The sequence below is a fragment of the Ixodes scapularis genome, unplaced genomic scaffold (genome assembly GCF_016920785.2).
Source record: "Ixodes scapularis isolate PalLabHiFi unplaced genomic scaffold, ASM1692078v2 PGA_scaffold0__279_contigs__length_252992795, whole genome shotgun sequence".
Taxonomy (NCBI): Eukaryota; Metazoa; Arthropoda; class Arachnida; order Ixodida; family Ixodidae; genus Ixodes; species Ixodes scapularis.
In genome coordinates, this window is record NW_024609835.1 from 131,211,946 (window position 1) to 131,239,513 (window position 27,568).

Here is a 27,568-nt window from a genome sequence, read left to right on the forward strand (position 1 = left end):
AAAAAACTAATCCTCATAGCGCTCCCTTCTTCTAAGCTGCAAATTGGATCCAAGTTAAGCAAAGCAAAAAGTGGAAAGTATATAGGAAAGTAAAAGGTGGGCAATATTGGACACACTTGCGTTGAGTCCGACCGAGTGCGACAGCTTCAATAGACCCTTTCCGAAATTCAATGCCATCTGGTGGTTTGTAAAGCAGTTTAGGTTTTTTCATATCAATGGCAGAAATGAACTCGTATTGGCACCGCGACTTTCGCAAGACAACGGCACTCGAGGAATATTTCAGTGTGAGTTCTTTCTCGATCACTTTCAGTTCGGTGGTGACCAAGGACCTGCATTCAGAACAAAGCTGCAACCTACTCTGATACCTCCAAAAAATTCCATACATCAAAGTGCTTTAAAGCCAATCGTGTGTCCCCCACAGATTGACTGAATCTGACTTATCAGAAAGAAACGCTTACGTATATAGCTCTTTTGTTCCATTCCTATTTCGCGTCATACTAATCCCCTGCATGTACAGGCCTCGCAAGATCCGCTTAGGAGCTTCTTCAGCGTCTTCCTTTATCAGCCACTAGAAGGCCGCCATTGGTATGGCACAGATGCCGCTCCACAGATGATGATAGTGATCAAAGTGGCCAGACTGATTTTCGGAAAGGGTTTATATGAATATGCGACGGCCCGATTTACAATAGGGTACGCAGCAGTAAACCATACCATTGATGCATCGTTACGGTTCAAGCTCAAGTACAAGTTGCTGAGCCGGAAAACTTAAAAGCACTGCGGTGCTGTAGTACAATCTCGTTCTACCTCCTAGCACTGCACTCTTGCCCCCTAATCAGCCAGACAGAGGCGATTATATCAACATTGAAAAATGATATCCCGCTACAAGCGAAAACGGTTGGTCCCGCCGCTGCTCTGCGGCGAGGTGGACCCCTGCGGAAGGGAAGGAAGAGCGGTAATCAGCTAGTGGCAGGGATGGCAGGTTGTGAGCTGCGTGTGGGTCCCAGCAAAACCTTTAACTCGTGCCCTTAACGGAGAAACCAGGCATTCCGCCGGCGACAGCTGGTCCCATAGGGGCCCTTCCGTCGGCAGGTCAGGATTACAGTAGGTCGTGGGTGCCACTTGCAAGCCAAGTGGCACCACTTGGGCTTCAAGTGGTGCCGCTTGGGCCTCAGCTGGTACCACCTGGGTTGCAAATGGTGCCACATGAGCTTCAAGTGGCACCGCTTGGGTTGCAAATGGCAAGAGTTTGCAAAATCACATTTATCACTAATAAAATAAGTGAAAGCTGTTGCTCCAAGTTCAATCTACAAAAGGTCTACACAAAATCTACAAATCTAAGGGCACAAATCACTAACGTTTCTTGAGCTCGAGCTCAAGAAACGCCCGGAGAGTCTTGAGCGTCTCGTCATCCCTTCACAGCCAATGAGAATGCGACATTAGCCTATACGACCGCCGGAGAACCAATCACGAACCAGGAAGATAATGAGTCACGCCCTGTGCTTCTTAAGCCGTCATTGGCCACGTGTACTGCGTGTACCCCCCATAGGGGGTGCTCTGTCTTCATTGTTATATTTATTTATTTATTTATTTATTTTACAATACTGCAGGCTAGTTCTCTGGCCCAAGCAGGAGGGGCAAAAAATGCAACATATGGGTGCACATGAAAAAATGACAAAAAACAATAATACAAAAGAAGACAAGACCACTGCTGCGGAATGCATTATCGAATTAGGTACCGTTCTAATTCCTGAATGAAATTGGCTGACTGAATAATGGTTTCTGGTAGCAAGTTCCAGTCCGAAATAGTGCGCGGAAAAAAACTGTGCTTAAAGGCATTTGTTTTTGCGAAGATGGGCTGTAGTGCGTGATCCCTAGTGTGTCGTGTTTTTCTTGAAGTTAGTTGATTGAGATATGGGAGTGTATTGAGGCTTACTCTGGATGTCAGGATGTTGTAAAGAAATAAAATACGAGTCATTTTCCGACGTGTATCGAGAGGTGGTATTTGGTTATCCCTCATTAGGTCCGTGGGCGAGTCCAATCTATTGTATTTACTGAATATAAACCTAACTGCCTTTCTTTGTACAAGTTCAAGCTGGTGGATATCTTTTTTATTGTGAGGATCCCAAATGACTGATGCATATTCGAGTTTTGACCTGATGAACGTATTGTATGCGAGGAGCTTAACACTACTGGGAACGTGTTTGAGCTTTCGCCTTAGGAAACACAGTTTAGCGAAAGCTTTAGAGCAAATATTTGAGATGTATGTAGACCTAATTAAACGATTAGTAATGGTAACACCTAGATATTTATAGCTAGTGACCTCAGGAATGGCAATGTTGTGGAGCTGATACTGAAATGAGCTTATATGTTTTTTTTCGTGTAATTTTTAGAAGCACAGTTTTTTCAATATTCAAGTCCATATCCCAAGCTTCACACCAGTGCTCTATCTCGATAATAGATTCTTGAAGCGCAAGATGGTCGTCAGCAGTGTTAATGTCTTTAAAAACAATACAGTCTTCCGCAAACAATCTCATGGAAACAGACGAAGAAACCACTTCGGTTAGATCATTTATATAAATAAGAAATAGTAACGGTCCCAACACACTTCCTTGGGGCACGCCGGAAGTGACAGATAGAACGTTTGAAACATGCCCGTTAACATCAACGAATTGGGATCGATTTCTTAAGTAGGCACTTATCCAAAGAATAATGTAAGAGGGAAGTCCTATGCGTTCGAGTTTATAAAGCAGTTTGGCATGCGGCACCTTATCGAACGCCTTACAGAAGTCTAAAAAAAGAACATCGCATTGCCCTGAATCATCGAGTATCGCGAGAAATTCATGAACAGACGTAACGAGTTGCGTGACGGTGGACATTCTCTTCCTGAATCCATGCTGCTTAGGCGATAAGATACCCTTTTCAGATAAGAAGCTTTTAATATAACCGGCCACGACGTGTTCCAATAACTTGCAGCAACTACAAGTAATTGAAATCGGCCTATAATTAGACACCAATAACTTATCCCCTTTCTTGTGAATCGGTACAACCCGAGCTCTATTCCAGTCATCTGGCACTACTCCGGTAAGTAAGGAAACTTAAAAAATCTTGGTCAAAAATTCAGCTAATTGCAGTGCATAACGTTTTAAAAAGGCATTGGGTAGACCGTCTGGACCAGAACTCTTTTTTACTTTCAGTTTACGCAACATTGACAAGACACCTTCGACTGAAATTACAGGAACCTCGAGAGAATTTATAGGAGAGGCTGGTGACCCGTTGTCATCTTTTGGAATAAATACACTTTGAAAATATTGGTTAAAATTGTCGCCATTTCCTTACCCTCGGTCACAAGGTTCCCATCCACTTTAATTTTTGTTAACACTTGTTTATTTGATCCCAGATGACGCCAAAATTTCTGTGGGTCGCTTTTAATGAACTCAGGAAGCGTAATACTAAAATAACGTGTTTTTGCTAAATTTACCATAGCCACGAGTTGTTTTTTAAGTTCCTCAAAGTACTCTGATGCAGTGTTATGTTGTCTTCTACGACGCTTTAATTTACGCTTAATCTGAATAATTTCTCGGCTAATCCAGGGGTTTTGACGTTGATTTCGTACTTTCCTCGAAGGGACAAAGTGTTCGACGGAAAACTTTATAGCTTCCTGAAAATCTTTCCACAAGCCCGAAACGCTTTGCTCGGAGTTAATATTTAACTTATCAGGGTAATCGATTATGTCGATATCGTTAGGTCGTTCACAGTCTTTAACATTCACAACAGAACGATTCCGTGTGCTTCCCACGTGTCTAGCAGTCCAACAAAAAGACAACAAACGATGATCAGAGATACCAGGTTCAACACTAAGCACTCCAGTGAGAAACATTTGACTAACAAAAAAAAAAGACCCAAAAGAGCATTTTCACGAGTGTGCTCACAAACAATTTGATCAAGGTTTAAAGCCAGCATAATGTCTAAGATTCTATCACTGCAATTGGACATTCCATAGGCCAGTTGATTCCAATCAATAGTGGACAAATTAAAATCGCCTGTTACAATAACATTTTGTGCATGCTGGGCTAGAAGATGATCGCATAAGTTATCAAGGAACAAGTCGGTCGCATTTGGGGGCCTATAAACAGCACAAAGTGAAACAGTGAAACCCCACAGTGATATATTCAAAAACAAACTTTCATGGTCGTCAATCTGATCAAGTAAGGTTACATTGATATGGGACTTTGCGATAACTGCTACGCCTCCACCGCGCGAACCACGATCACGCCTAAGTAGTTGATAACCCGGTGGAATTATTTCATCGTCACGGATTCCCTCGTGGAGCCAAGTTTCTGTTAAAACAACTAAATGGGGGTCATATGAAAGAAGCAACAGTTCAAGACTATCAGTTTTATTTACAATGCTTCTGGCATTCAATGAAAGCACACGTAACTGTTGCATATATTCGGATAACTTTGACTTCTAGTTGCATATATTCGGATAACTTTGACTTCTATGCTATGTGTCCATTCAATTACTTCTTCATCATTATTTTTTAATTAAGAGTCTTATGAGAGCAGCACAGGTGACTGGACGTTTCTTTCCGACTCGCTGTCCACCGAGGACTCCACATTCTTTTGACGGCGGGATGGACGCCGGATTCGGCATCAGACCTTCTCAGAACTTCTTGAGTAAACCAGGGAAGTCTGAAATTCCTTGGGAGCGATGGATTCCGCTCTTCCAATGTTTCATGGGGGCATGGGGTGCTCACGCACTGCTCTCGAAATGCCGTCACTACCTGCTCCGCCACTGCCTGGGAGTGGAGGGTCAACGGGTCGTCGACAGGCAGCTTTCCTGCAGGGGCGAATTCAGAACTCCGTTTTTTTTTTTTTTGGGGGGGGGGGGGGGGGGGCGGAAAATTTTGTAAGGATTTCCTTCTCCCATTCGACGGAGTGGCTCTACAAGTTCAGAGTACCAGTGTGCCTGCTAGTGTGCTGCGACCTAGCCTATTTTGAACCCTCGTCCTTGAGTACCGAGCCTTCTACCAGCTGGCAGGCCGGTAATCGGGTTTATCTGGGTGGGGGGGGGGGGGTTTGGGGGTCGGGGGGGGGGGGGGTTTGGGGGTCGGGGGTCTGCCCATGTCAAATTGCCCTCCGAGAAGGGGGGGGGGGGCGGCCGCCCCCGTCGCCCCCTCCCCTCCCTTGGATCCGCCCCTGCCTTGCTCCCTCGCTGTCGCTGTGCCGTCGCCAGCAACGACGTCAGCGGCAGCCGCTTCTAGAACTCCGACGAGAGACGTCTATCAATACAGGGTGATACAAGGAGACGCGAGGCTCTTTAAATCGACCGGAAAATTCGGTTTCTTAACCTATCGCGCTACGGCTTTGTGCAGCGTTGCCCACAGATGGTGCATCTTTTTTCTTTTGTAAAATTTGCAAAGAGCGAACTTACCTGAGGAAAAAGTAAAGAAAGAAAAAGGCTTAGCTCCCATGGAAACGCAGCGACGCCACCGGTCTGCAAACAACATGACGCCGTTTCGCACGCGAGACAAGAGATGGTGCAAGCGGTTGCGACGCCAACTGCCGCCAACGAACGAGCAGACGACGCCGAGAGCCGGCCCTTTAGCAGACAAGGAACTGCAGTTCCTTGCTGTTACCGCGCCTGTCTTTTTTGTTTCTGCGACTGTCGCCGCCTGCGGAGCGCTCGCCGCTTTTGATTCGAAAAGATCGTCTGCTAAAAAGGCCTGCTCTCGGCGCCGTGTGCTCGTCCGTTGGTGGCGTTTGTTGCGACATCTCTTGTCTCCCGTGCGAAACGGCGCCGTGTTGTTTGCAGACCGGTGGCGTCGCTGCGTTTCCATAGGAGCTAAGCCTTTTTCTCTCTTTACTTTTTCCTCAGGTAAATTCGCTCTTTGCAAATTTCACACACAAAAAAAGCACCATCTGTGGGCAACGCTGCACAAAGTCGTAGCGCGATGGGTTAAGAAACCGAATTTTCCGGTCGATTTAAAGTGCCTGACGTCTCCTTGTATCACCCGGCATAAGAAGCTGTCGACACCCTCGGCCTCAGCGCACTTCAAAAAGTCGTGCCACGTCTACCTGGAGCGTCACCGGTTCCGCCAGCGTTTTCAATCGGTTCCGCAAGCGTTACACGGACTCAACTGCAGAATAAAGGTAAGAGAAACTAACATCTGCCTTTGCTTTTGTGCATCTATATGACAATGTATTGTTTGCAAGTGGTACCACTAGCAAGTGGTACCACTAGCAAGTGGCACCACTAGCAAGTGGTACGTACCACTTGCTATACTTCGTTTCAGCTTCCGTCCGAGCGCATCCAAAGCTACGTGTGGCCGGAGCCAATCAGACGCCGGCAATAGGTCACGCAATCTCGCCTGCACCTTTGTATCACTCCGCCGCGCCGCTGGTCGTCCGCGCCACCCGCGCTCACCGAGTATTTCGTCTGCTGCGGTATCGTCTGCTACAGGTTTAAAAAATGTCCTTTCACGTTCTGAAATTTAGTCACAGGGGATGTCAGGATGTAGGCTGGCCGCTACCGTCTGTGTCCGAGCTTTTCACCTGTTCGGCATAGTTTCGAGATGCAAGTACAGGTTGCAAGGTGCCCGATTACCCGGCCGTTGATGTTTCCTTGTATTGTCTAGATATACTAGGGCTCGAGGCGCAGTCCTTTCCACCAGCTTCTCGGCGTTCACTGTGATCGGCAGGTAAAGGGGTGCCCTGAGTTCGCCGCGTATCAGTGAATTGGAGTGGCCCGGACGCTTTTCTTGTTTACAACGCATTCGCGGTACGATGCGGCCGGAGTCTCCTGCCGAATTTGAAAGCAGACATTCATCACGACCTCTAGCGCCTGACGCCCAAACGTGCCTTCGCGAAAAGACGTATTGAAGCGACTCGGTGAGGAAAGGAGCGAAGCACATTATTCGGCCATTACGGGAACGAAATCACAGAAAAACTGAGCGCAGCAGCCGTGTGGCCAGCGGATGTACGTGCTTTCACCAAACCACATAGATTTACATATATTAATAAAACCATAAACTTCAGATATTTAATTCCTTTAGTTGCAAATAATTCTCAGCAGTAGATATCTGGAATATTGTGCAATGTTTACACACAAAAGAGGTATTTAGAAAAAAAATTTCTTGCGGACTACTTTGTGGTGCGTATCAATGCTCTTCTCGAAGTTGCGAACCGTCCCTCAGCCTTTGGCTGCGCTCGGACGGAAGCTGAAACGAAGTATAGTGGTGCCTGTTCAATAAACCACTTGCAAGCGGTACCACTTGCAAAAATGTTCACTTGGGAAGTTACAATACCCAAAACAGGCAATCGTTACAGCGCTGACGTTCCACGTTGAATACTATCGTTTTCAGGAGAGTAACGGTCGGTAGAAAACAATGCATTTACTTTATAGTTGAGGGTACATAACGAAGCGCAGCAGGCGTGGAATCGGTAGTCTGGGCGCGGGCCACAGTTTCTAGCTGCGATGACTGATAAGTGAAACGCACCAGCACCACGCTCCCTGCTATCCGCAGCCATCAACCACGCGACGGTCACGTGGAGTGGTCACGTTGGCCCGATAAGTGAGGAGGGTAAGGAGAAAAATGAGAAAGAGGCGAGGCGTCAAGGGAGCATGGCTTGTGGAGGCTACCCGGCCGACGTCATGCCCCCTCCTAACTTTATAATCTCCTTGGCCTTGACATATGTGGGGAGTGCGCCGAATCAAAGACACATTTAATGGAAGGGACGGCAGGGTGCGCTCTGCAGGCCTTTGTTACCCGAGGGTGCTCAACTGAAGCGACCCGTACAGTTGTACCCCCTTGAAGTCGGTAATGATGAACACCAGGTAGGTCATCCGGGGGAGATTGTTGTATTTTGTTGATTTCTTGTGTGTTTGTACAATTGGCTTAGTATAGAAGAAGATGAAGTGTTATTTATGTTTCCAACCGAAATGAACTCTTGCTGGTCTGCGACGAGATGTTTCGGTGCCTCCTTGTTCCTCTCTGTGACGTCACGACTAGGCCTATCTATGGCCAGCGTCAATTTCAATGGTGTGCAAAAAGCACAGTGAAAGCTTGTCGTCACCGCTTCCTAAACCAACGCCGTCAAGGGTGATGATCTCGTGTTCTTATTTCCATTAAGGAAAGTAGAATTGCTCCTACTGAAGGCGTCTTGGCGAGCGCTTGGCTGACCAGTGAAGGGCCGACCAAAGCGACGCTCTTGGTCGCGCACGTCGCCAGTATTACTATGCCGAAAGTAGCTGACTCGTCAAGAAGCGCGTCACAAATTAATCCGATGACAACCGATATCTCCCACCATCGCTTAGCAAATGTGCCTCACTTCTATAAAGAAATGTCATTGTTACTGACTTATCCAGTTGAATTCGCAATACTTTTATCAGTTTTCATTTCTTTAAACAAAAAGTAACTAACGCTATGCTTCGTTTCATACTTGGCGTACAACACTGTCAAATCTGCTGCCATGAGCGTTTCGCTTGATCAAGCGGTTCGTTTGCATGCTAGGCGTGCGCAAAGGAGACGCTGGATAATGTTAAGCGCACGTGTCAAAAGCATTGTACACAAAGTATGAATCACAGCATATTCAGCGGATATTGCTACAAAAAGTGTGAATAATCTAAGGGCTAGAGGCCGGAAACTTAAGTGCGACGTGGCTAAGTCATGCTGTTGCGATCCCGACAATGACCCCGAGAACAATGGTCAGCAGAATCGCCGTTTGCGCTGCGCTTTGCAGCGTACTTTGAACCTTCCACAAAAGTGTTTACTCAGATTCGTTCGCGAAACAATTTATGCTGTTATTTGTAAGAATTTTAAAGCAATAGAAGGTGGTAGCAAGATGCAGGTAATTTGAACTTGTTATAATGTCACTGTTTGGACTGGAAGTGAAATCAGAACGGTCACACAACTATTATTTGCAGAAGATCAAACACAAGCTAAGAAATAAAAAGGTGTGATGATGTTTGTTAGCATGCCATTTGTGACACAGTAAAACACCCAATCAATAATAAACAAATAACGGAAGTATGTATTTTTACCAATTCATAAACAAAAATAACCTACAGGTTGTCAATAAAGCTTTTCAGATTTGATTTAAGAAATCAATAGAAGGTGCACTAATGCGGTCTGTGTAGGTGAGTTGTAAGGTCAGGGAAGACCGTACAACTCACTTACACATAAGAGGTTAATCGTCACAATAAGCCGCTAAGCTAACTACAATTTGTTCATTTACTCTTCAACTATTCAAGATAGAGACATGCTTCCAATGAGGAACACGCCGTGCTTCGTATAAAACCCTAAAATAAGTAAATTTTATAAATGGCTGGGGGCGTGTGGAAAGCACGGTGGTCTGCTATAGTTACCACTCGCGCAACAAACGCAAGACTAAAGGTTATAAGTTTAAAAAGAGTTATATACGTAAAGACAGGTGATGGGACAACACATGTGTTGTCCCGTCCCGTCTTTACGTATATAACTCTTTCTAAACTTACATCATTACTGTAGAAGAGTAGTAAGTTGGGCGAGTTGGTAAACGTTGAACATGGTTAAAATCGCGCACAAAGAGGCGAGGACAAACGAGGAAGGAACACAGAACACAGACAGGCGCGCACTCACAACTCTAGTATATTAAGTGAAGAAGAGAAAGATGAAGCACTATTTTTTACAGGGACAACGTCACCAGGGGGAAACAGATCATCCGCAGTCAAATGATCGCAAGAAGGCAACTTCTTTTTCACTCACAGCAACCGACGGCTGGCTAACGCAGCGATCGCTCAGGCTCAAGATGGTGAACGCCTCGAGCACCTCGCGCGTTTGTTTTTCCTTGAAGCGGCCAATGATTGATGTTTTTTCTAAAGATGGTATGCACATACAGGTTTCGGTGCACTGTAAAACCGGTATGTGCACACCATCTTTAGAAAAAACATCAATCATTGGCCGCTTCAAGGAAAAACAAACGCGCGAGGTGCTCGAGGCGTTCACCATCTTGAGCCTGAGCGATCGCTGCGTTAGCCAGCCGTCGGTTGCTTTGAGTGAAAAAGAAGTTGCCTTCTTGCGATCATTTGACTGCGGATGATCTGTTCCCCCCTGGTGACGTTGTCCCCTGTAAAAAATAGTGCTTCATCTTTCTCTTCTTCACTTAATATACTAGAGTTGTGAGTGCGCGCCTGTCTGTGTTCTGTGTTCCTTCCTCGTTTGTCCTCGTCTCTTTGTGCGCGATTTTAACCATGTTACATCATTACCAACGCGCTCACTAACAAACTAAAGGCTAGAGACAAGACCGGTTTTGAAGCCTCTTACGACGGCGTAGGACCTGCTCCGTAGCAGCGAACCCGGTCCTCCGCCGTCACAACAGGCTTAAAACCGGTCTTGTCTCCTTCGGTCTTGCTTTCGGTAACGATCCGCAAGCTTCTAATTGAAATCATATATTTATTTTCACAAACTAAAAAAGTTAATTAACATATTTGTGTTTGTTGTCTTGCATATTGTGACGACGAGCCCGTCATATTATGTCCCTCTGACCGTTTACATCACCTGCATAAACATTAGTGTACCTTTCACGGCTTTTGAAAAATAAATATGTAGAGCCTAAAAAAATCAACTTAAAAAGTATTTCTAAGTAATATAAAAATTCTCTTAAATTTTGCTAGTGGTCAACAATTAAACAACGAAACAACTTTTTAGATTAATGATCGATGGGGGATACCGAGGAAATAATCTGGCAGCTTGATCACTTTTCATTACCCTATAAAGCAAAAAGCAACTCGCTAGATTTTAAAAAATAAGAGTAGCAAGAAACAAATTCTACAGGTGATGTACGCTTTTATACAATAATAACTATGTAAGTTTGTTAAGTGAAAGGACATCAATTTCTAGGGATGCAAGATGATTAACCAACTCAGGCAGGGTAAATAGATTCCTCGACGTTCAAAGCCAGTACGTGATTGGGGAATATGCAGACCTGTGCCCGTTACTTGAAAAATGTAATGGATTACAATTACAAATCACCCAGCCTCAAATGTAATAAATTACCGTTACAACTTACTTTTGCTGAAAAGTAACGGATGGCTTTACTCGTTACATTACAAATTATTCTCACGTTACTTTTCCCCGTACACTTATAAAAAAAAAAGAAAAATAGAAACAATTTTGATGTTTTCGAAAATGTTCTGCAACACTACATTCTAATTCAACCACCATTGCATTGCAATAGTCCTTTTAAAAATAAAATATTGTATTTCAAAGAAAGAGAGTAGGTTTAATCCGTCCACCTGTAAGCTGACAAGGCACCGAAAGCTGCAACCACACCCGCCATCCCGCTAGCTTACGGCCTCTGGAAATGATCCCTGGAATTGTGCAGACAAGGCTAGCGTTGCGCAGGCTCAGCAGCACTGTCTACCTTCGCTAGGAGATCAAGAAGACAATTCTTGCTCGGCGTAGTCTTCCTAAGGGTTGTTTTTTGCATATTTATATATTCATTAAACTTTTTCTAGTGATTCTAGTAAACGGACATACAAAAAATCGTGTTTTCACTTCGGGTATTCTCCCCTTTCTAATGTTTCCTATTTTATTGAACTTGCAATTTTTATGCTCCTGAATTTCCTGCTCATATCGCTCCAGTTTCTGTATGATGTAAATATAAAAAAAGTAACGATTAATTAAATAATTCCTTACCAATGTTTCTAGCGAAATTACATTACAAATTACTTCCCCAAAAACGTAACGTTGTAAGTACAAAATTACTATAAAAACTGACGGATTACTTTCCAAGACTGGGAATATGCCATGGTTGCATCTGACGAGCTTTTGGACTGAATTCTGCAAACGAATATTGTCAGCTGGGTTTACATGCAAACGTTTCGAATTTACCTTTTTAAACAAACACTGTCTAGCGCGTCCTGTTGTAAAATATACGGAACTAAAAAAAAGCTTTACTGTGTAATGTAGCGTATACATTGAAATCGTATTAGTTAAGACGGAAATAGCGTAACATTGTTTTCTTTTAAATGACAAAGCAAATGTTGAAATAACGGGGCTATTCTTGCGGTGTTTTGTAGTTTGTTTTTGATCCGGAAAATCGAAGATGACGATTTGAAGGCCGCTCCTGGTGCAACCAAAGCACTGGTCAGAGCAAAGAGCTCGTGCCCAGACCGTGCTAGGCGAGGTTAAAATTCTTTGTTATGCTCTGCTAGTAAACACCGGTCTGTGGGAAAAACAAGGTCGATAAAAGTGTTCGATCTTCTGCCCAAGTGCCGAATTACCCAAGCATCAAAGAGAATACCGGCATCCAGACTTGCAGGCGTTACTGAAAAGAAGTAACCGATTACGATTACAATTACTTCACTGTAAAAAGTAACCAATTACAGTTACAAGTGCTACGTAAAAATAATCGAAAAATTACTCTAAAGTAATCGATTACTTCTGGCGTTACTTTTCATTCAACTTTTTTTATTATTACGGTAGCATTGGCCTTGGGGTCTCGCGCTGAGTTGTTCAAAAAAAAAAAAAAAAAGAAAGCCATGACTGTATTTCCTGAGAGCTGAGTGAGTGACGCAAACACACATCCCTTTTCTGAAAAAAAAAAAGAAATAAAATAAAAAAAGCGCTGTTTAAATACATTACTTACAAGAGGCTGGATAATGTCTTTTTTTCATACCCAGACGTAGTCCCCGGTCTACCAAAAAAAAAAGTGAAAGCTGCTTACAACTCCCTGTAACGCCGAATTAAGGCCTGTTCACACATGCAGCGGAGCGCTACAAGCATAGCGCTGACCTCGCGCTAACCGCGTGCTGACGGGAGCGTTCACCAGCTTTGCATCGCACCGTCGAAACTGTTGCTCATGGCACACGATAAGTAGTTGACGGCACGTGAGGAGCGCTACATGAGCGCTTCGCTGCATGTGAGAACCGGCCTTTAGAGCGCAGCTCTTGAGGAGGAGGAGGGAAGGGCACTGGGGGGGGTTAAACTAACCAGGGGGTGGTCACGTGACCTTGTGGGTCACGTGACCCCCAATGCCGATGATGTCATCACTGAGGTCACTGATGACGTCATCATTGACGATCACGATGCGGGTACCGATGACGTCATTAGTGACGTCACTGATGACTTCACCAGTGATGATGACGATGACGATGCGAATGTCGGTGACGTCATCAGTGACGTCGCTGATGACGTCATCAGTGATGATGACGATGCGGATGTCGGTAACGTCATCAGTGATGATGACGATGACGATGCGGATGCCGGTGACGTCATCAGTGATGATGACGATGACGATGCGGATGCCGGTGACGTCATCAGTGACGATGATGATGACGATGTGGATGCCGGTGACGACATCAGTGACGTCACTGATGACGTCATCAGTGATGATGACGATGACGATGCGGATGTCGGTAACGTCATCAGTGATGATGATGACGATACGGATGCCGGTGACGTCATCAGTGATGATGACGATGTGGATGCCGGTGACGTCATCAGTGATGATGACGATGACGATGTGGATGCCGGTGACGTCATCAGTGATGATGACGTCATCAGTGATGATGACGATGACGATGTGGATGCCGGTGACGTCATCAGTGACGATGACGTCATTGGGGGTCACGCGACATCGGCGGGGGTCACGTGACCTCAGGGGAGTCACGTGACTTCGGGGGGTCACGTGACCTCGGGAGGGGGTCACGTGCCCCCCACGAGATCACGTGACCCCGGTGGGGGCTCGCGCGGTGCATTATGGGACATTTCCCATGATGCACCGGGGTCACGTGACCTCGGGGGGTCACGTGCCCCCACGAGGTCACGTGACCCCGGTGGGGGGCTCGCGCGGTGCATTATGGGACATTTCCCATGATGCACCGCGCGGTTACGCCGACGGCGACGCCGACGCCGCTCAAGCCGGAAACGGGCCCCTAAGAGCTGCGCTCTAAAAATAAGTACACAGGAAACAAATTATAGCAACGTTACTAGAACCCCTCAGTTGGGAAACTGCCGTGGAGCCTGCTTTACAAAAGGGGATCCGATCCGTACTCGAGAACCGAGCTAATGGCGATCGCAACGCCGCCATTTCTCCCGCAGCGTCCACTCCGGGAACTGCACGGCTGCACATCGAGTCGGGGCCATCTCGCAGTAGCTATGTAAAGCAGCTTTCATGATTCAACTCCTCGCTAAAAGGTGATGCTGTTATCGTACTTAGTTCGGTCTCGGTGGACGCCAGCGGGCCAGGTTTCATGGGTGAGTTTCTCAACGGAGTGTTCTAGGAACGATGAAGTATAGTAAAGTGGCCTACTAATGCTCAAGATCCCGCGCTCAGTGGATTCGAATATACATACATATATCTATATATATATATATTGACCGGTGACCAGAGCTGAGTGACTCCGGCTTATCTAACACCCCCCCTTTAAAAAAAAAGAACCTGAGAAAAATTGTAATGGGTATCTTTACAATCAATTACAGCAAAAAAGTAATTCAATAACAAGGATCGAAGGGTTGCTAAATTACAGTAAAATTTAATCGATTACAAGTTATCCATTACTTGTAACGCGTTCCGTATCAGTCTGCCGGTAACGTAGGCACACGCACTGCTCAGGCTGGCGTCTGGAGCAGTAAGAGTTAGAAAGCAAAATTCTGAAACAAATGGCACTTTTCAAATGCGTTCCTCAACGACCTATTTTTGTTATCTACTTCGGATATTTTATACAAGGAAGGCAAGCACGTGCAGCACCTGTACCGTCGCTCCCAACATTCTCTTTGGTGCTTCGGTAGTTTAACAAAGTATGGATCTTTGCGATGCCTGAGTAGTCTGATGATGTATGTATATATATGACGTGTGTTCCATGCGGCGTCATTTGCATAAAAAAGTAATCAGAAGCCGTGCTGGGCTGCAAAACAAATATATGCTTAATTTTGTTTTGTGATCTTGACTTGTTATCACAAACACCAAATTCCGGAAATTAACTGGTCATACAGGCGCTCAAAAATAGAACCAAAGTACAGTGCTCGTATGTGGCACGCGGTGACTCCGTGACTGTATAGCACGCACCGTACTCGCAAGGAACCCACCCAGCGTACCCCCAACGCCTTTCTCGAATGACTGAGTTCCAGAGGACAAAGACAGTGAAGGGCTGTCTAATAATGATTAAAATAAAAACGGATATAAAAGAAAACGGGCAACACACTTCTCTTAATAAACGCAACAAAAATTATCCAAGCAGTGTCTGGTACTTTAGGCTGCTCTGGGCGATGGGCGTCCTGGCGACTGCCGCCAGTGGCTGTCGCGGCTTCGGCTCTTGGCGCCTCCAGGTTTTGTTACCGCAGTGCAAACACACCGAAAGCCATCGAATATTTGTTTTTATTTATGATGTTTATCTTTGCTTTTTTTTTACTCGATAAATATTGCTTAGCAGCAAGAAAAGAAACACACGCAAACTCTTTAACCTCTTGCCATAATCAAATATACTCCCATTTTACTTTACGATGCTCCACTATGGACGCTACGAGTTACACGCGCCAATCCATAGTTCGTAACTTGTCACGTGACTTCGGGCTCCTCGAGTCTCATCCCCCAAACGGAAGGGCACGTTACACCTTCCGAGCAATGGATAGTTCCAGTGGCTCGTAGCGTCCTTAATGGTCCATCGTAAAGTGAAACCAAGTGCAGAAGAGTACGCCACCACGTTGACTCGTCGCCACCACGTTGACTCGTCGACGCCAAGTCGTGCTGCCCATAGAAGTGAAACATTTTTGCTTGTTTAAATATTATTCAGCTGGACTCGCGTAATTGCCATTTGTTTAGTCAAAATTGCGCGGCTGACGCTTTCGTCGCTAATATTTAATTGGCTTTGCGCTGCCCCTCGCAAGGAGGCGCGGCTCACATTTTATTACACCCAGGGTGTCGAACCGGAACCGAACCGAACCGAAAACCGGAACCGAACCGGTATTCTTTCCGGAACTGAACCCGAACCCGAACCGCTATATTGTTATCGCGATGAACCCGAACCGGAACTGAACCGGAAAAAAATAACGGTTACCGGCTCATGTCAAAATGGTTCGGCCACGCGCTATTGACAATGAATGTGCTATCAATGCCATTTGTTCTTTAAGTGCCGTCAACTGACACACACCTCGCTTACATATTTTTCTTCTCCACTCAGTCTTAGGAATATAAACGCTGCATCCATGAATCTTGACAAACGCTGCATCCATGAATCTTGACATAGGAACCAGTATTGCGCTGGTCGCGGCTTGCACGGGAAAAAAAAAATTAAAAAGCTGTGCAAAAAAAAAAAAAAAAAAAAAATCGCGTCACGGGATTTCATTTTCCTACAATCTCGTAAATCCTAAATGCTGCTGTGTGCTCATTTCATAACACGTTTCTAGAACGCGCGAGTTCTTGAAGCTTGCTTTCATCGGAATGAGAAAAGAAAAGGCTGTGGAGTTTGATAATAATGCATCCGGTTTCGTATAGGCACTTAGAAGCTAACACATTTGTGAGACAGCGAACTCTTCTATTTTAATATTTATCCTATTACGTCCTTCTGGCGTTGCGTTCGGTGAAGTGTTTTTCATATTCCGTATCTTGTTTAATGAAAACTTCTTTAAGGGTCTAATTTGAGTTACCGAAGGCTAGTTCAAATAAAGAAAGCTGCATTTTCTCCCCACTGTTCCTTCAATCGCTTACACGCCGAGGTGGCGGGATAGTTAGCGAGTTCTACTTGTAAGTAGGTTTGTAAGGAGGTCGCGGATTTTACAGCTACTGCGTCGGACCCAATTAGATGAAGTCCGAATGCGTAAACGTCGGTGAGGTAACCTTTGAGTGCACATAAAGAAACCATTCCTGGTAGAAATCCCTGAGCCTTCCACTACGATGTATCCCGTTTCGTATGTGCTGATTTCAGATGTTTTATTTGTAATTTATTTTGATGTTGCGATTTGTCATTTATAATTTCAGAACCGGTTCGCGAACCGGTTCAGCGCCCCGAACCGGTTCGCGAACCGGTTCGCGAACCGGTTCGCGGATCGAATTAATCGAACCGGAACTGAACCGGAACAAAATAAATTTACCTGAACCTGAACCGTAACCGAACCCGTATTTTTTTCGGTTCGACACACTGATTACACCGAACCGTTTTCCAATGAACCGCTAACCGCCACATGAGGGAACGGTTCCGTTCTGGTTCGAGTTCAAAACTAGGGAGTTTTAACAAACCACTACCACGGCAACTCGATCCACCCTGTTGGTGCGGCCTGCCGATGTTCTTCCGAAAACAAGAGAGCGCGCGTGAGAGGAGAACTTCTCCCATTTTCCGTGGGGGCGCTGCACATCGGTGAGCGGTAGAGTGCCTTCATACACAGGCGCGCTTTTGCTTGAGTGGTGATATCTCAGCCATTTTTCCGCCCAATCGTTTTTTTATGCATATTGAAGTACGCGCAATCCGGTGTCACTCAGCTCGAGCGCGTAGCTATGGCTAATGCATAGACGCCATTTTACCGCCCAAGTCACGCACCGAGTGCGCCAGAGCGTCACGCGCTGGCACATTCGGGGCAACAATGGATGTCTTCACCCTGAGACAGACAGACATGTAGGCACCCTAGTGAGCGGTCTTGTAAGCTGTTTCACCTTATGTTGTACCGCAGGAAAGGCTGCAAGCGCGAGCTCCTTGCTCTGGGGCAGATCTCAGCGGCACAAGCTCTCGTGCAGTAAGGGCAGCTGTCAACGCTATGAGCTCGCGCTTCCAGCCTTCGCTGCGGTACAACATCAGGTGAAACAGCGTATAGAGAAGGCGCCCAACGCGTTCTTGCTCCGCTACCCAGATAAAATATCTGCCTGTCATTCTGTGCTTGGCGAAAATATCGTAGTGTCACTCTGCGCTCGCGTGTGTGGTTTGTGTTGGCATTTTGGAAGCTGCCGGAAATGTAAATGCGCGTTCTAGTTTTGAGTGCCAGACGGCGATGAAATGTGCCAACTCCACTCGTGAAACAGGAAATCCTGCAGTTGATGAAGTACAATGAAGTCTCTTCCGAACTTGAGTTCGCACCGCTGACTTACATGGCTGGCTACTTGGCCTTCGTTTGCGAACAAAAGGTGACCATTTTTATTTGTAGAAATTGTTGTAATTTCAAAGTAACTAGCTGAAACTTTCAACCTAGCAAAGCAATAAAAACTTCTCAGTGAAAGCAAGGAAGGCTAATGTGTAGAACCCGCTAAACTTTGCAGGTGACGTGTCCTGAATGCAAGCGCAACTTAAGGGAAATGCATCACATGACGGAGCATATGAGTTCATGTTTAGCCTTGACCAAGGAGGACTCAGCTATATCCACGACCTGAAGCTGTCTGGCTGTGCAAGCTCGTTTGCACCTTTGTCGAGAGAGCTCTACAGTCGGCAAAGACTCGTGGTTGTGGAAGGATTTGCAAGGTCCTCTGCAGCGCTGTGCTTCCACACCTTATGGACTGCCCACTGATGTGGTGCGTTAACTGCCGAGACGCCTACCACAGCGAAGAGCTCAGCGAGCTCTTTCTCAGAAAACTCTTCAGACCTTTTTTTGTCAAACTGGGCTGGTGACCTAAACAGCCCACTAGAGAATATATTGAGGCTTTCGCGAAAGCCTCTTTCCCGAAAGGTACTCCGCTTGTGAACTATATGACTCTCTTGGTCTGTTTTTTTGTGAACAATGAAGTTTATATTGCTGAAGTTATGCACGCGGAATCCGATTTTATATTGTCCTTCACAGATGAATAAATGGCACAGCTCGCGCGTGGGTTAAAACCGGAAATCATACGGCCTAGCTCTATCCAACTATAACTCCTATATTACAGTGGTAATAGAAACGGGGCAACAGTTACGGTAACAAGAAAACGAGAATTCGCGCATACTGCCAGCAGAATGGAGCTTTAACGCGCAGCCTGCAGCTAAGTGAGCTTTTTGCAGAAAGAATCATGTGCTTTTATTCTACACAAATTTGTCACATCATTCATGCAATCTGGCACTCGTTTCAATTGAGACTTGCGGCTTCACGAAAAAAAAAAAAATCTAAATAGCCACACCGGGCTGGGCCGGGCGTACCGCTCCTCTCTCACTATATTTCGTCTTACCTTAGCATGGAGTAACCGCGAACACGGTGCTAGCGGGAGCGGCTAACCTTTAATGCCTTGACTGGAGCACTCGCTGCACGAGCGCTCATGCAGCCGCCGAGGCTTCCTTCGAAGCAACTATCTCGCGCTTTTAGCACGCGCGGCTAACAAGTACATACTCGATATGCTCCCCCGAAAGGAACTCTATCTCTCACCGATAACGAGCACCACGGATGGCGCTGCGGGGTAAAGTAGAACTATCGCTCTCACCGGCGGAGTGAGACATACGGCAGGCCGCTCCCAAGGGGAGTCCTAATCGAGTGGCCGTGCCACTACCTTGTTCCGCGTAGCGCACAACTGGAGCCTTTGAAGAATGCATTTATGCGCGCGCCAAGAGTGATACCGTGACCGAGGGGTGCGCGATTAAAACCATGCTTCAAAGGCTCTATACTTCGTCTCACCCCAGCATGGACTAAACGCGAAAGCTGTGCTAGCGCGAGCGGCCAGCCTTGACTGCCTTGACAAGAGCACTTGCTGCACGAGCACTCGTGCAGCCGCCGCGGCTTCATTCAAAGCGTCTAGCTCGCGCTGTAAGCACGCGCGGCTAACAATAGTCCATACTAAGGTGAGACGAAGTATAGTAGTGCGTTACGTGAAACACGATAACAGTTTGCTAGAAGTCCTAATTAAATGCTTGATTTAGGTTACGGTTTTGCTCTGGTTCGGTAAAAACAAAAATAACGTTTTTGCTCTGTTTTCCGGTTTGGGTTCGGGTTCGGTTCGAGACCCTGGATAAAACACTTCAGTTTCACTAAACCAATACCATTAGGGAACAAGTGCTTGATGTACCGTAGTAAAAATACATCGCTCGAAGAACGGGACGAGATTTGAATATATACACAAGCCACACTTGCATTGCCACGTTTTGGGCATTCTTGCGATTCAGTACTAATCAACCGGGTGTTCTGTTTTGTGATAGTGATAGCGACAGTCTTTAGTGGACTTAGTTTACAGCGCCACTAGGTGAGCAGGATAACAGGGAAAACCATTGCGCCGGTACGTGACAAGTGCCCCTGGCACCAACCGGGTAGCGTTTGTGCTTGAATTAGTTCAGGGTGAATGAATCGATGCAAGTTATTCTGTACTAAATTGCAGGGCACAATTAGTTTAGTATAAAATGAAAGTTGTCTCCTATTTCCTTAACGAACACGTTTGTTAAAATTAACTCAACTCCACTACCTATGTGACATTCTGCATTAGAAAGGCATCGGTGAATAATAGCTTAAATACCATTTTCGATTGTTCTTTATTGATATGAATAACTCCCCCGCCGTAGGCGCCTATGTGCGCTACGGAAGATAACAAGAACCACCATATTCCGCTATAAAACTGCTTAAGAAACGAAGGGCATGGTAAGTGTAGAGCATGTTATCATAGCTCAGCAGCCAATCAGATACCTGCATTAGTAGGGATAGGAGGGGAAAGAGGAGTACCAAAAAAAAAGAAGGAGAGAACGACGTTTCGACCAAACGGTTTGGTCGAAACGTCGTTCCCCTCCTTTGTCACTTCTCTTTCCCCTCATATTCCTACTAATACAGTATAACAGTGCCCGGTAGAACCCCACATCTTCAGATTGCTGCATTAGCCGATAGGTACAATAAAGAAAGAGTCACGAGGCAAGAAGCGTAAAAATAATATGCCACACCCTGAGTTTCTAAGGTGTCGGGGACCACGACGTGCCAAGGCCCGTTTTAAAATGCCCTTCGACCGAGCTCCTAGCCTTCCTTTAAAATAAAACATATGCGCAAAAATGAGTCAGTTTGCCAGTTAGATTTTTGTAACATTTAATAATGAAATTTATTAAACGTGTTATTTCCAGCTGTAGCGAATGCAGTAGGTCACTTTTTTTGTTTTAATATAGAATACGATGCCCGCAAGTGGCAAATTCAAGCCCTAATATTTCCTTGCTTTCTGCCTCTTCTCAATACGATAATATTCGACGGTTGTCAGTGAGGATAGTTCTAAAAAAAAATCAAGTTGCGTAGCGAAGAGGTCCCTTGCCTGTAGATGTTCACGAAACGGAAAATTACCACAATGGTTACTCGCAAAGGGCACTCGCAAAAATGTACAAAGCATTTTGCTTTGTTTTTACTTCTACGATTGTTGTTTTAATAAACAAAGATTCTCTTACGGTTTATTCACCTCATGCAAAAAAAAAAGTTTGAAAATAACAAAGAATACATTCAAAGGTACTATTGTGTTGCATCTTTTGACCTGTCTTAACTCCAGTTCAAAGCTGACAGGTTGCAAAAAAAAAAAAAAAAAAAAAACGCATTCCCAAGAATACGAATTTTTTTTTTTTTTTTGTGGAATGTTTATAATCGCCAAAAAGTCGAGTTGGGGTTGAAAGAAGGACCATCTGTTGATGATGGTGTGCCTCGCCACATTTTATTTTTGATTTCAAGTTTAGCTTAACAATACAATACTAAGGACAAAAAGAATAAAAATAAAGATGCCAGCATGGCTTTGACAAATTTGTCAAAACTACACAAAAAATAATCGCGGGTATATGAGCGGCTGGACAAAAATTGTTAAAACCTAAAACTTTCTTGGTCTCGGATAGCAACAGAAACCGCGAGTAGCATCTCTCTCATTGGATCTACAAATAGGCGTGCATAGATAGTGGATATAAGGCATCGTACATTTTCCGTTCTACAAAATTCTCAAGAACATGGGCATTTCGATGAAGAATCGATTTCAGAACATCTTCGTGTCCTTGCTGCTTATTCTTGGTAAGTGCGCGAGGAGCAATTTCGATACATTTTGATGCCTATTCTAGGCAAAGGATTTCTCTTCGACAGAAATAAGAGGAGTGGAAGAACTTTAATTTTGGTGGTGTTGGCTGGGTTGGTTCGAAGCGCGATGATTTCTATCTTCCACCTTGCTCATTACAAACACCATCGGGCGCCACCAAAACTCCTCGTCGCTAATAGGAAGTATTCATTGGCGGCCATAACTGTGTGCGCGACTGCTGAGCGCGTACTGACGGTGAGCTTCTACAGTTCTTCTGCAACGTGCGTTCCGCGCCATTAAGATTGCCGGTCTTAACAGCCTATTAATGTGAGTTCGTTCTGTGCATGCGCTCTAAACATCATCCTCAAAAATGCATAAGCTGGCAGTGCGTCAAAACTACAGGCACGAGAGCTTTGAGACGTAGCATTTACGCTTGAAAGGCCCGTTACAGAAAGGAGCTTTCGTAGATCGGGTCCTTACCTCCAAATCTCCTAGCGGAGGTAGACGCTGCTACTGAGCGTTCGCACCACTAGCTTTGTCTGCAGGATTCCGGGAATTTTTTTACAGTCGCCGTTAGCTAGCGAGATGGCAGGTATGCTTGCAGCTTTCGCTGCCTCGTCAGCTTACAGGTGAATGGAGTGCACCTACATTCTTTCTCTCAAATACGATATTTTATTTTTACAAGGACTATGGCAATGCAATGGTGTAAAAATTAGAATGTAGTGTTGCAGAACATTTTTGAAAACATCAAAATTGTTTCAATTGTTTTCTTGATAAATGTACGAAGAAAGTAACGTGAAAGTCATTTGTAACGTAACGAGTAATGCGTTACTTTTCAGCGAAAGTAATTTGTAACGGTCATCCATTACATTTGAGGCTTGGTAATTTGTAACTGTAATCCATTACATTTTTCAAGTAACGGGCAGAAGTCTGTTTAGTATTTACTCATATTAATATATTGAATAGAACCTACAGGCCGAAGCGCCGCTCACAAACAAGTCCTCGTTTGCCCACACCAGGTGGGGGCACTGCGCGCTCGCAGAAACCAAATTGTCGGGAGGGTTGAAGAGTCTGCACGCACGCCGTGCCGACATTAACGCCACTGAAGTGGAGAAACGTCAGAGCCGTATGTCGGTCTATATGAAGGGCCGACAGCACATGAAACGTCAGAACGAATTGGTTAGAGGAGGATCCAATTAGGATATCATGCGCCTATCCTAAATTACTACTGCATGTGAAGTGTGGGCGTGGTGAATACACATAACGATCAAATTGATAGGATGCTGGGGCTGCGAGGATGAAGAATATGAGTTAGTAATGAAGTAGCAAGGCAGGGAAGTAGAGTGTTATTATACTTTATTTATGGTCGACTAACAAGATGGACTGATCCGCGGACGGATCGATCACCTGACGACATGGCCGCGGTTCGTCCGTCTCCCAAGCATATCCACACGAGCGAGACGACGATTAGACGCGAGCGAGGACGGACCGAACCTGTTCGCCTTCCCACAGTGCCGCGGAACTCCAGAATCGCACCGTTGTGTAAGAGAGAAATCGATGTTTGCTACTATGATAAAGAATCATGCGCCGCTGTTACGTGCAGATCGAGACAGAACACCGTGATAGGCTTCGCGCGAACCGCCACTAGCTTTACTAACCCAAGGCATGACAGAGACACTGGCATGGTCCTGCTCGAGAAGGGTTCGGCGTAGAAGCGACGGAGTTCTGGGCACGCGGAGGGGGTTTGGAGATGCCTGCACAGCACTCCGCGCTCGTGCACTATAAACTCAAGCACACCACAGCCACAAGAAAGTTCGTGCTCGGTGAAAGCCTGATAGTACGCGCAAGAATGATTGCGGCGTTCTAGCCAGGTTATGACGGAAGCTTTTTGACACGCATTCGGAGGAGTTGCGGAACCTGCGCCGCGTCAGCCGGACAAAATGTCTGCAGTTTCTTTCACGCGTGGAACCAAGAATCGAGCGACAAAATGAAGCAGCGAATGCACAAAATACAACGTTGGGCCATTTTTGTTTTAACCGTCGGAAAAACAACAATAAAAACTAAAAGAGAACGTTATACCGTTTCCAGACTAAACGTTCTCCAAGTCAACGTCCAACCAAAGTTCCCCTAGTGAAAAGGCGCTAAGTTTTATCAGTCCGCGCGTCCGCGGACGAGGCACAGATCGCAGGAGTCGATGACGTGACGGTCACGTACTACACGGTCTGCGGACGAAAAGTGCAATTAGGTTCGTCGTGTGAATCGGCTATTAGCGAGAGTAATCACAATGTATGTTTTAGAGCGATAGCTTTAAGGAGGTCGTGTCGCGCCGGCCTCGGTGGCGTGCCAAAATAAAATTGCAGTGGCTTAGCTCGGCTATGCCAGGATATACGTAGCGTGAGCTTAGGTTCAGCTGGTTATTCTTAGCTTTCCTGGTTGTCTAGAATTAGCTTGATTATCATGCTTACTGCTGCTTCAATGACACACACACGGTATACGCATTATGTGACACATACAACGAGCCTGGCCCAAGCATATCTGGTGGAAAGACAGCTCTTCAGCATGGGTATCATACAAGATACTGACTGGTCTCTTGCCCTCCCCCGGTGCCATGGTTAAGACCGCGTCTTAATCGTACACCAAACTATGCTGGTCCAATGTCAAAGCTGTGGCCATATTCATCGGATCATCTAAATCGGCGAGATCCGGACAAGCCTCCACGTTAACATCTTCGTGCGCGACGGCTTCCCGATACAGCCTCTCTAAACGTCCGTCGTCAATGTTTATGCCGTAGTGTTTATACAGCGGCGAGTCTCTCAGTACCTCAACCCATGGTCCAAGCACATCGCGAGAAACCATGTTCGACAGCCTTGGCAAACATTCTCCTCTTTAGGTTGACCACAATGCACTTATCATCTTCCAAGCTGCGAGGCAAATACTTTAGCATCTCGTCCGTGTCTACCGGCACGTTCACCACGGGTCCCTTAATGCCAAACAGACAATTTCTCCAGTTCATTAGACGACCAATCTGAACGAAAGGAATCCGTGGCGAAAGTAAACGTTCGGCCACATCGTTTAGAGCCGGTAAACCTGGTGCCATGGGCGGGTAACGATACCCATTGGTAACGCTAAAGAGTGGAATTTTCTGCTTAACGAGAAAGTTCTTGCACGTTGTACAATCCCGCGCCACGGTTTCACCCGACTCAGGCGGTGCCGCTAAACTCAACGTTTCACGCATGGCACTACTTACCTGCGTCAAGTCTTTCATGTGCCACAGTCTTTCACACAGGTCACACACATATCCAAACGGATTGTTTATGAAGTCCGTCTCAAAGGTCCGAGTCGCACTGGTGCATTCGCTAAGTTTAACCGTATAGTCAGTCAATCGGCGAGCCTTGCCGTCAACGACGGCGTCTTGCTGTTGTTGCTGTTTTGATTGTCGGGCACGTCGCTCAGCCTCCTGGCGACGCCGCTTTGCTAGACGTTCCTCCCATTGCTCCGGTGTCTCCGCAGCACGTTCAGCCTTATTCTGTTCGTTCTTCCTGCGCTCAACCGCTAATTGCCAGGCAACTACTTCGGGATCCGATGAGTTAAGCTTCTCCGCTCTTCTGCGCAGCTGAGCAGCAATTTCCCTTTCCTTCTCCATGGCTATACCACACTGGAAAACGCCCCGCTATATGTATACCCCCACTGATACCTCTGCACATGCGCACAAAATGAGAGGCGCTATCAAGCGGCTCCGGTGGAGCGTCAGACATGGCTACTGCGCAACGGAGGCGCACAGCTGGGCGCGCGGCGGCGCCAGTGCGTCTGCCGCGGCTATGGGGTCACTCCTCTGGAATTCGCAGACCGGCGAGGCGCGCGTGGCGGCGGCTCCGGCGCGCCAGCTGTGCGCCGTGTGACGTCACTGCTCCTCGCGCATGCGCAGCACGTTCTCCAGGAGCCACGCGAAACTGCTCAACCTCGGCCAATGTAGTTCACGCTACAAACGCCGGCGTGCCAGAAAAGCCGGTGGCGTCCCTGGAAAGCCGCGAAAATCCTGATTGGTCGAGAGGGTCATGTCGTCACAGTAAAGTGTACTCAACTGTTAAATATAACGCGGGAGCGGTGGCCGGAGAGACTGCATGCGTCATCTACCGGCTCACTCTGGCAGGTTATGCCGGTGCCGGTGTTTTCTGGAGTTACACTCCCAACTCCGAATCAATCACCAATGCGTGACTCGGCGGAAGAAAAAGTCCCCCTTCGATTTTGTTCTTTATTGTTTAAAGAAGGTGACCTTTATCAGAGAAACTGCAAGATCACCGAGATATCGTGGCCCCGCATGGTAAATGCGTAGGTGTGACTAAAATAAAAATAACAAAACAAACAAGTGGAAATTTAAAGCGTGGGTGATAAAGAACGAAACGAGGAGGTTATGCGATAATTGTATCGGGGAATGGCGACGCGACAATCCCAAGAAGAGCCACCTCTTCTGTGCCGCATCATTGATTTAATCGCTATACAGCTCTGGTATCAGTTTCGGCCACCGCTCCCGCGCTATAGTCAACAGTTGAGCATACTGTACTATCGGGGAAAAATGAAATGCGAACAGAGGAGCGCGTGGCTGGCCGTACAGGCTGCGCCGTCTGGAAGTGAGCCTAGGGGCGAGGGTGCATGGCCTACTCAGATGAATTCAAGCCCCTCGCTCTGCGCTTCCCAAACTTCGGCAGTGTGCCTCTCAGTGCGCTGAAAGCTGACACCGCTATCTTTGGCTGCTCGGCGCGTGCGGCAAGGTTCTTCACACCGCACACGCTGAGCCAGCAAAGATAGCCGTGATAGCTTTCAGCGCACTAAGAGGCGCACTGCTGAAGCTCGGGGAGCGCAGAGCGAAGGGCGTATAGAGATCGGAGTAGGCCACGCACCCTCGCCCCTAGGCTCACTTCCAGGCGGCGCAGCCTGTACCGCCAGCCGCGCGCTCCTCTGTTCGCATTTCATTTTTCCCCGATAGTACATGACCTCGCGCGGGATTTTCGAACAACCCACGACGCTCATGTGAAACGCGAAGTCACTCGTGGAAGGAAAGTGATTAAATCATCACAGTAATGTGAATTAAAGGTCGCCACTTTTCTTAAATGATTTCCTGACGGTTGAATCAATCAAGAATTCGAAATAAATCACGCACATAATAAAAAACTTGTCGAGTAAAGACAATTACTGACAAATACACTCACATAGCGCTGTGACAAAACTGACACTCCACTTCCACCCAAGTCGAATCTTGGCATATTCGGCTTTGGACATACTGAGAGGACTTTACTACAGAAGGTATCTACCGCCAAGAAGACAGTCATATTTTAACAGAAAAAAAATTAAATAAAAAAGACTTCCAACACAAAAATAACCAACCAGAGCGTCTCTTACGGTCTATTAGAATAAAAAGCACTTACAAATATAGCGCTGTACAGGGCCTTTCGGGCCGATCGCTGTGGACTCTTGGGAGCTTCCTGACCCAGAGTTCAACACTGTCCAGACTCATTCGATCATGGCAATACGTACATTGCGTAGTATGGACACCCGTCCCCGACGGTCAAGAGGTCCCCTCTTGTCACTCACAGGGAAGAGAAGGCGGTCCGTCGTGTCACGGCCACTCGATCCCCCCTGTTGTCGTGTCTTCGGTCCGTCGAAGCTAGTGGTCACATGTAAAGTAGGCCCAAACAAAG

At 46.3% G+C, this 27,568-nt stretch overlaps 1 protein-coding gene across 1 annotated transcript in view; it reads left to right on the forward strand.

The window, feature by feature from the left end:
- The first annotated feature begins 21,810 nt into the window (after nt 1-21,810).
- Nucleotides 21,811-27,568, forward strand: part of LOC120841137 — an 83,913-nt gene continuing 78,155 nt past the window's right edge. The window contains exon 1 of the mRNA XM_040211968.1: nt 21,811-21,871. Coding sequence (XP_040067902.1) covers nt 21,811-21,871 — 61 coding nt within the window. The remainder of the gene's footprint in view (nt 21,872-27,568) is intronic.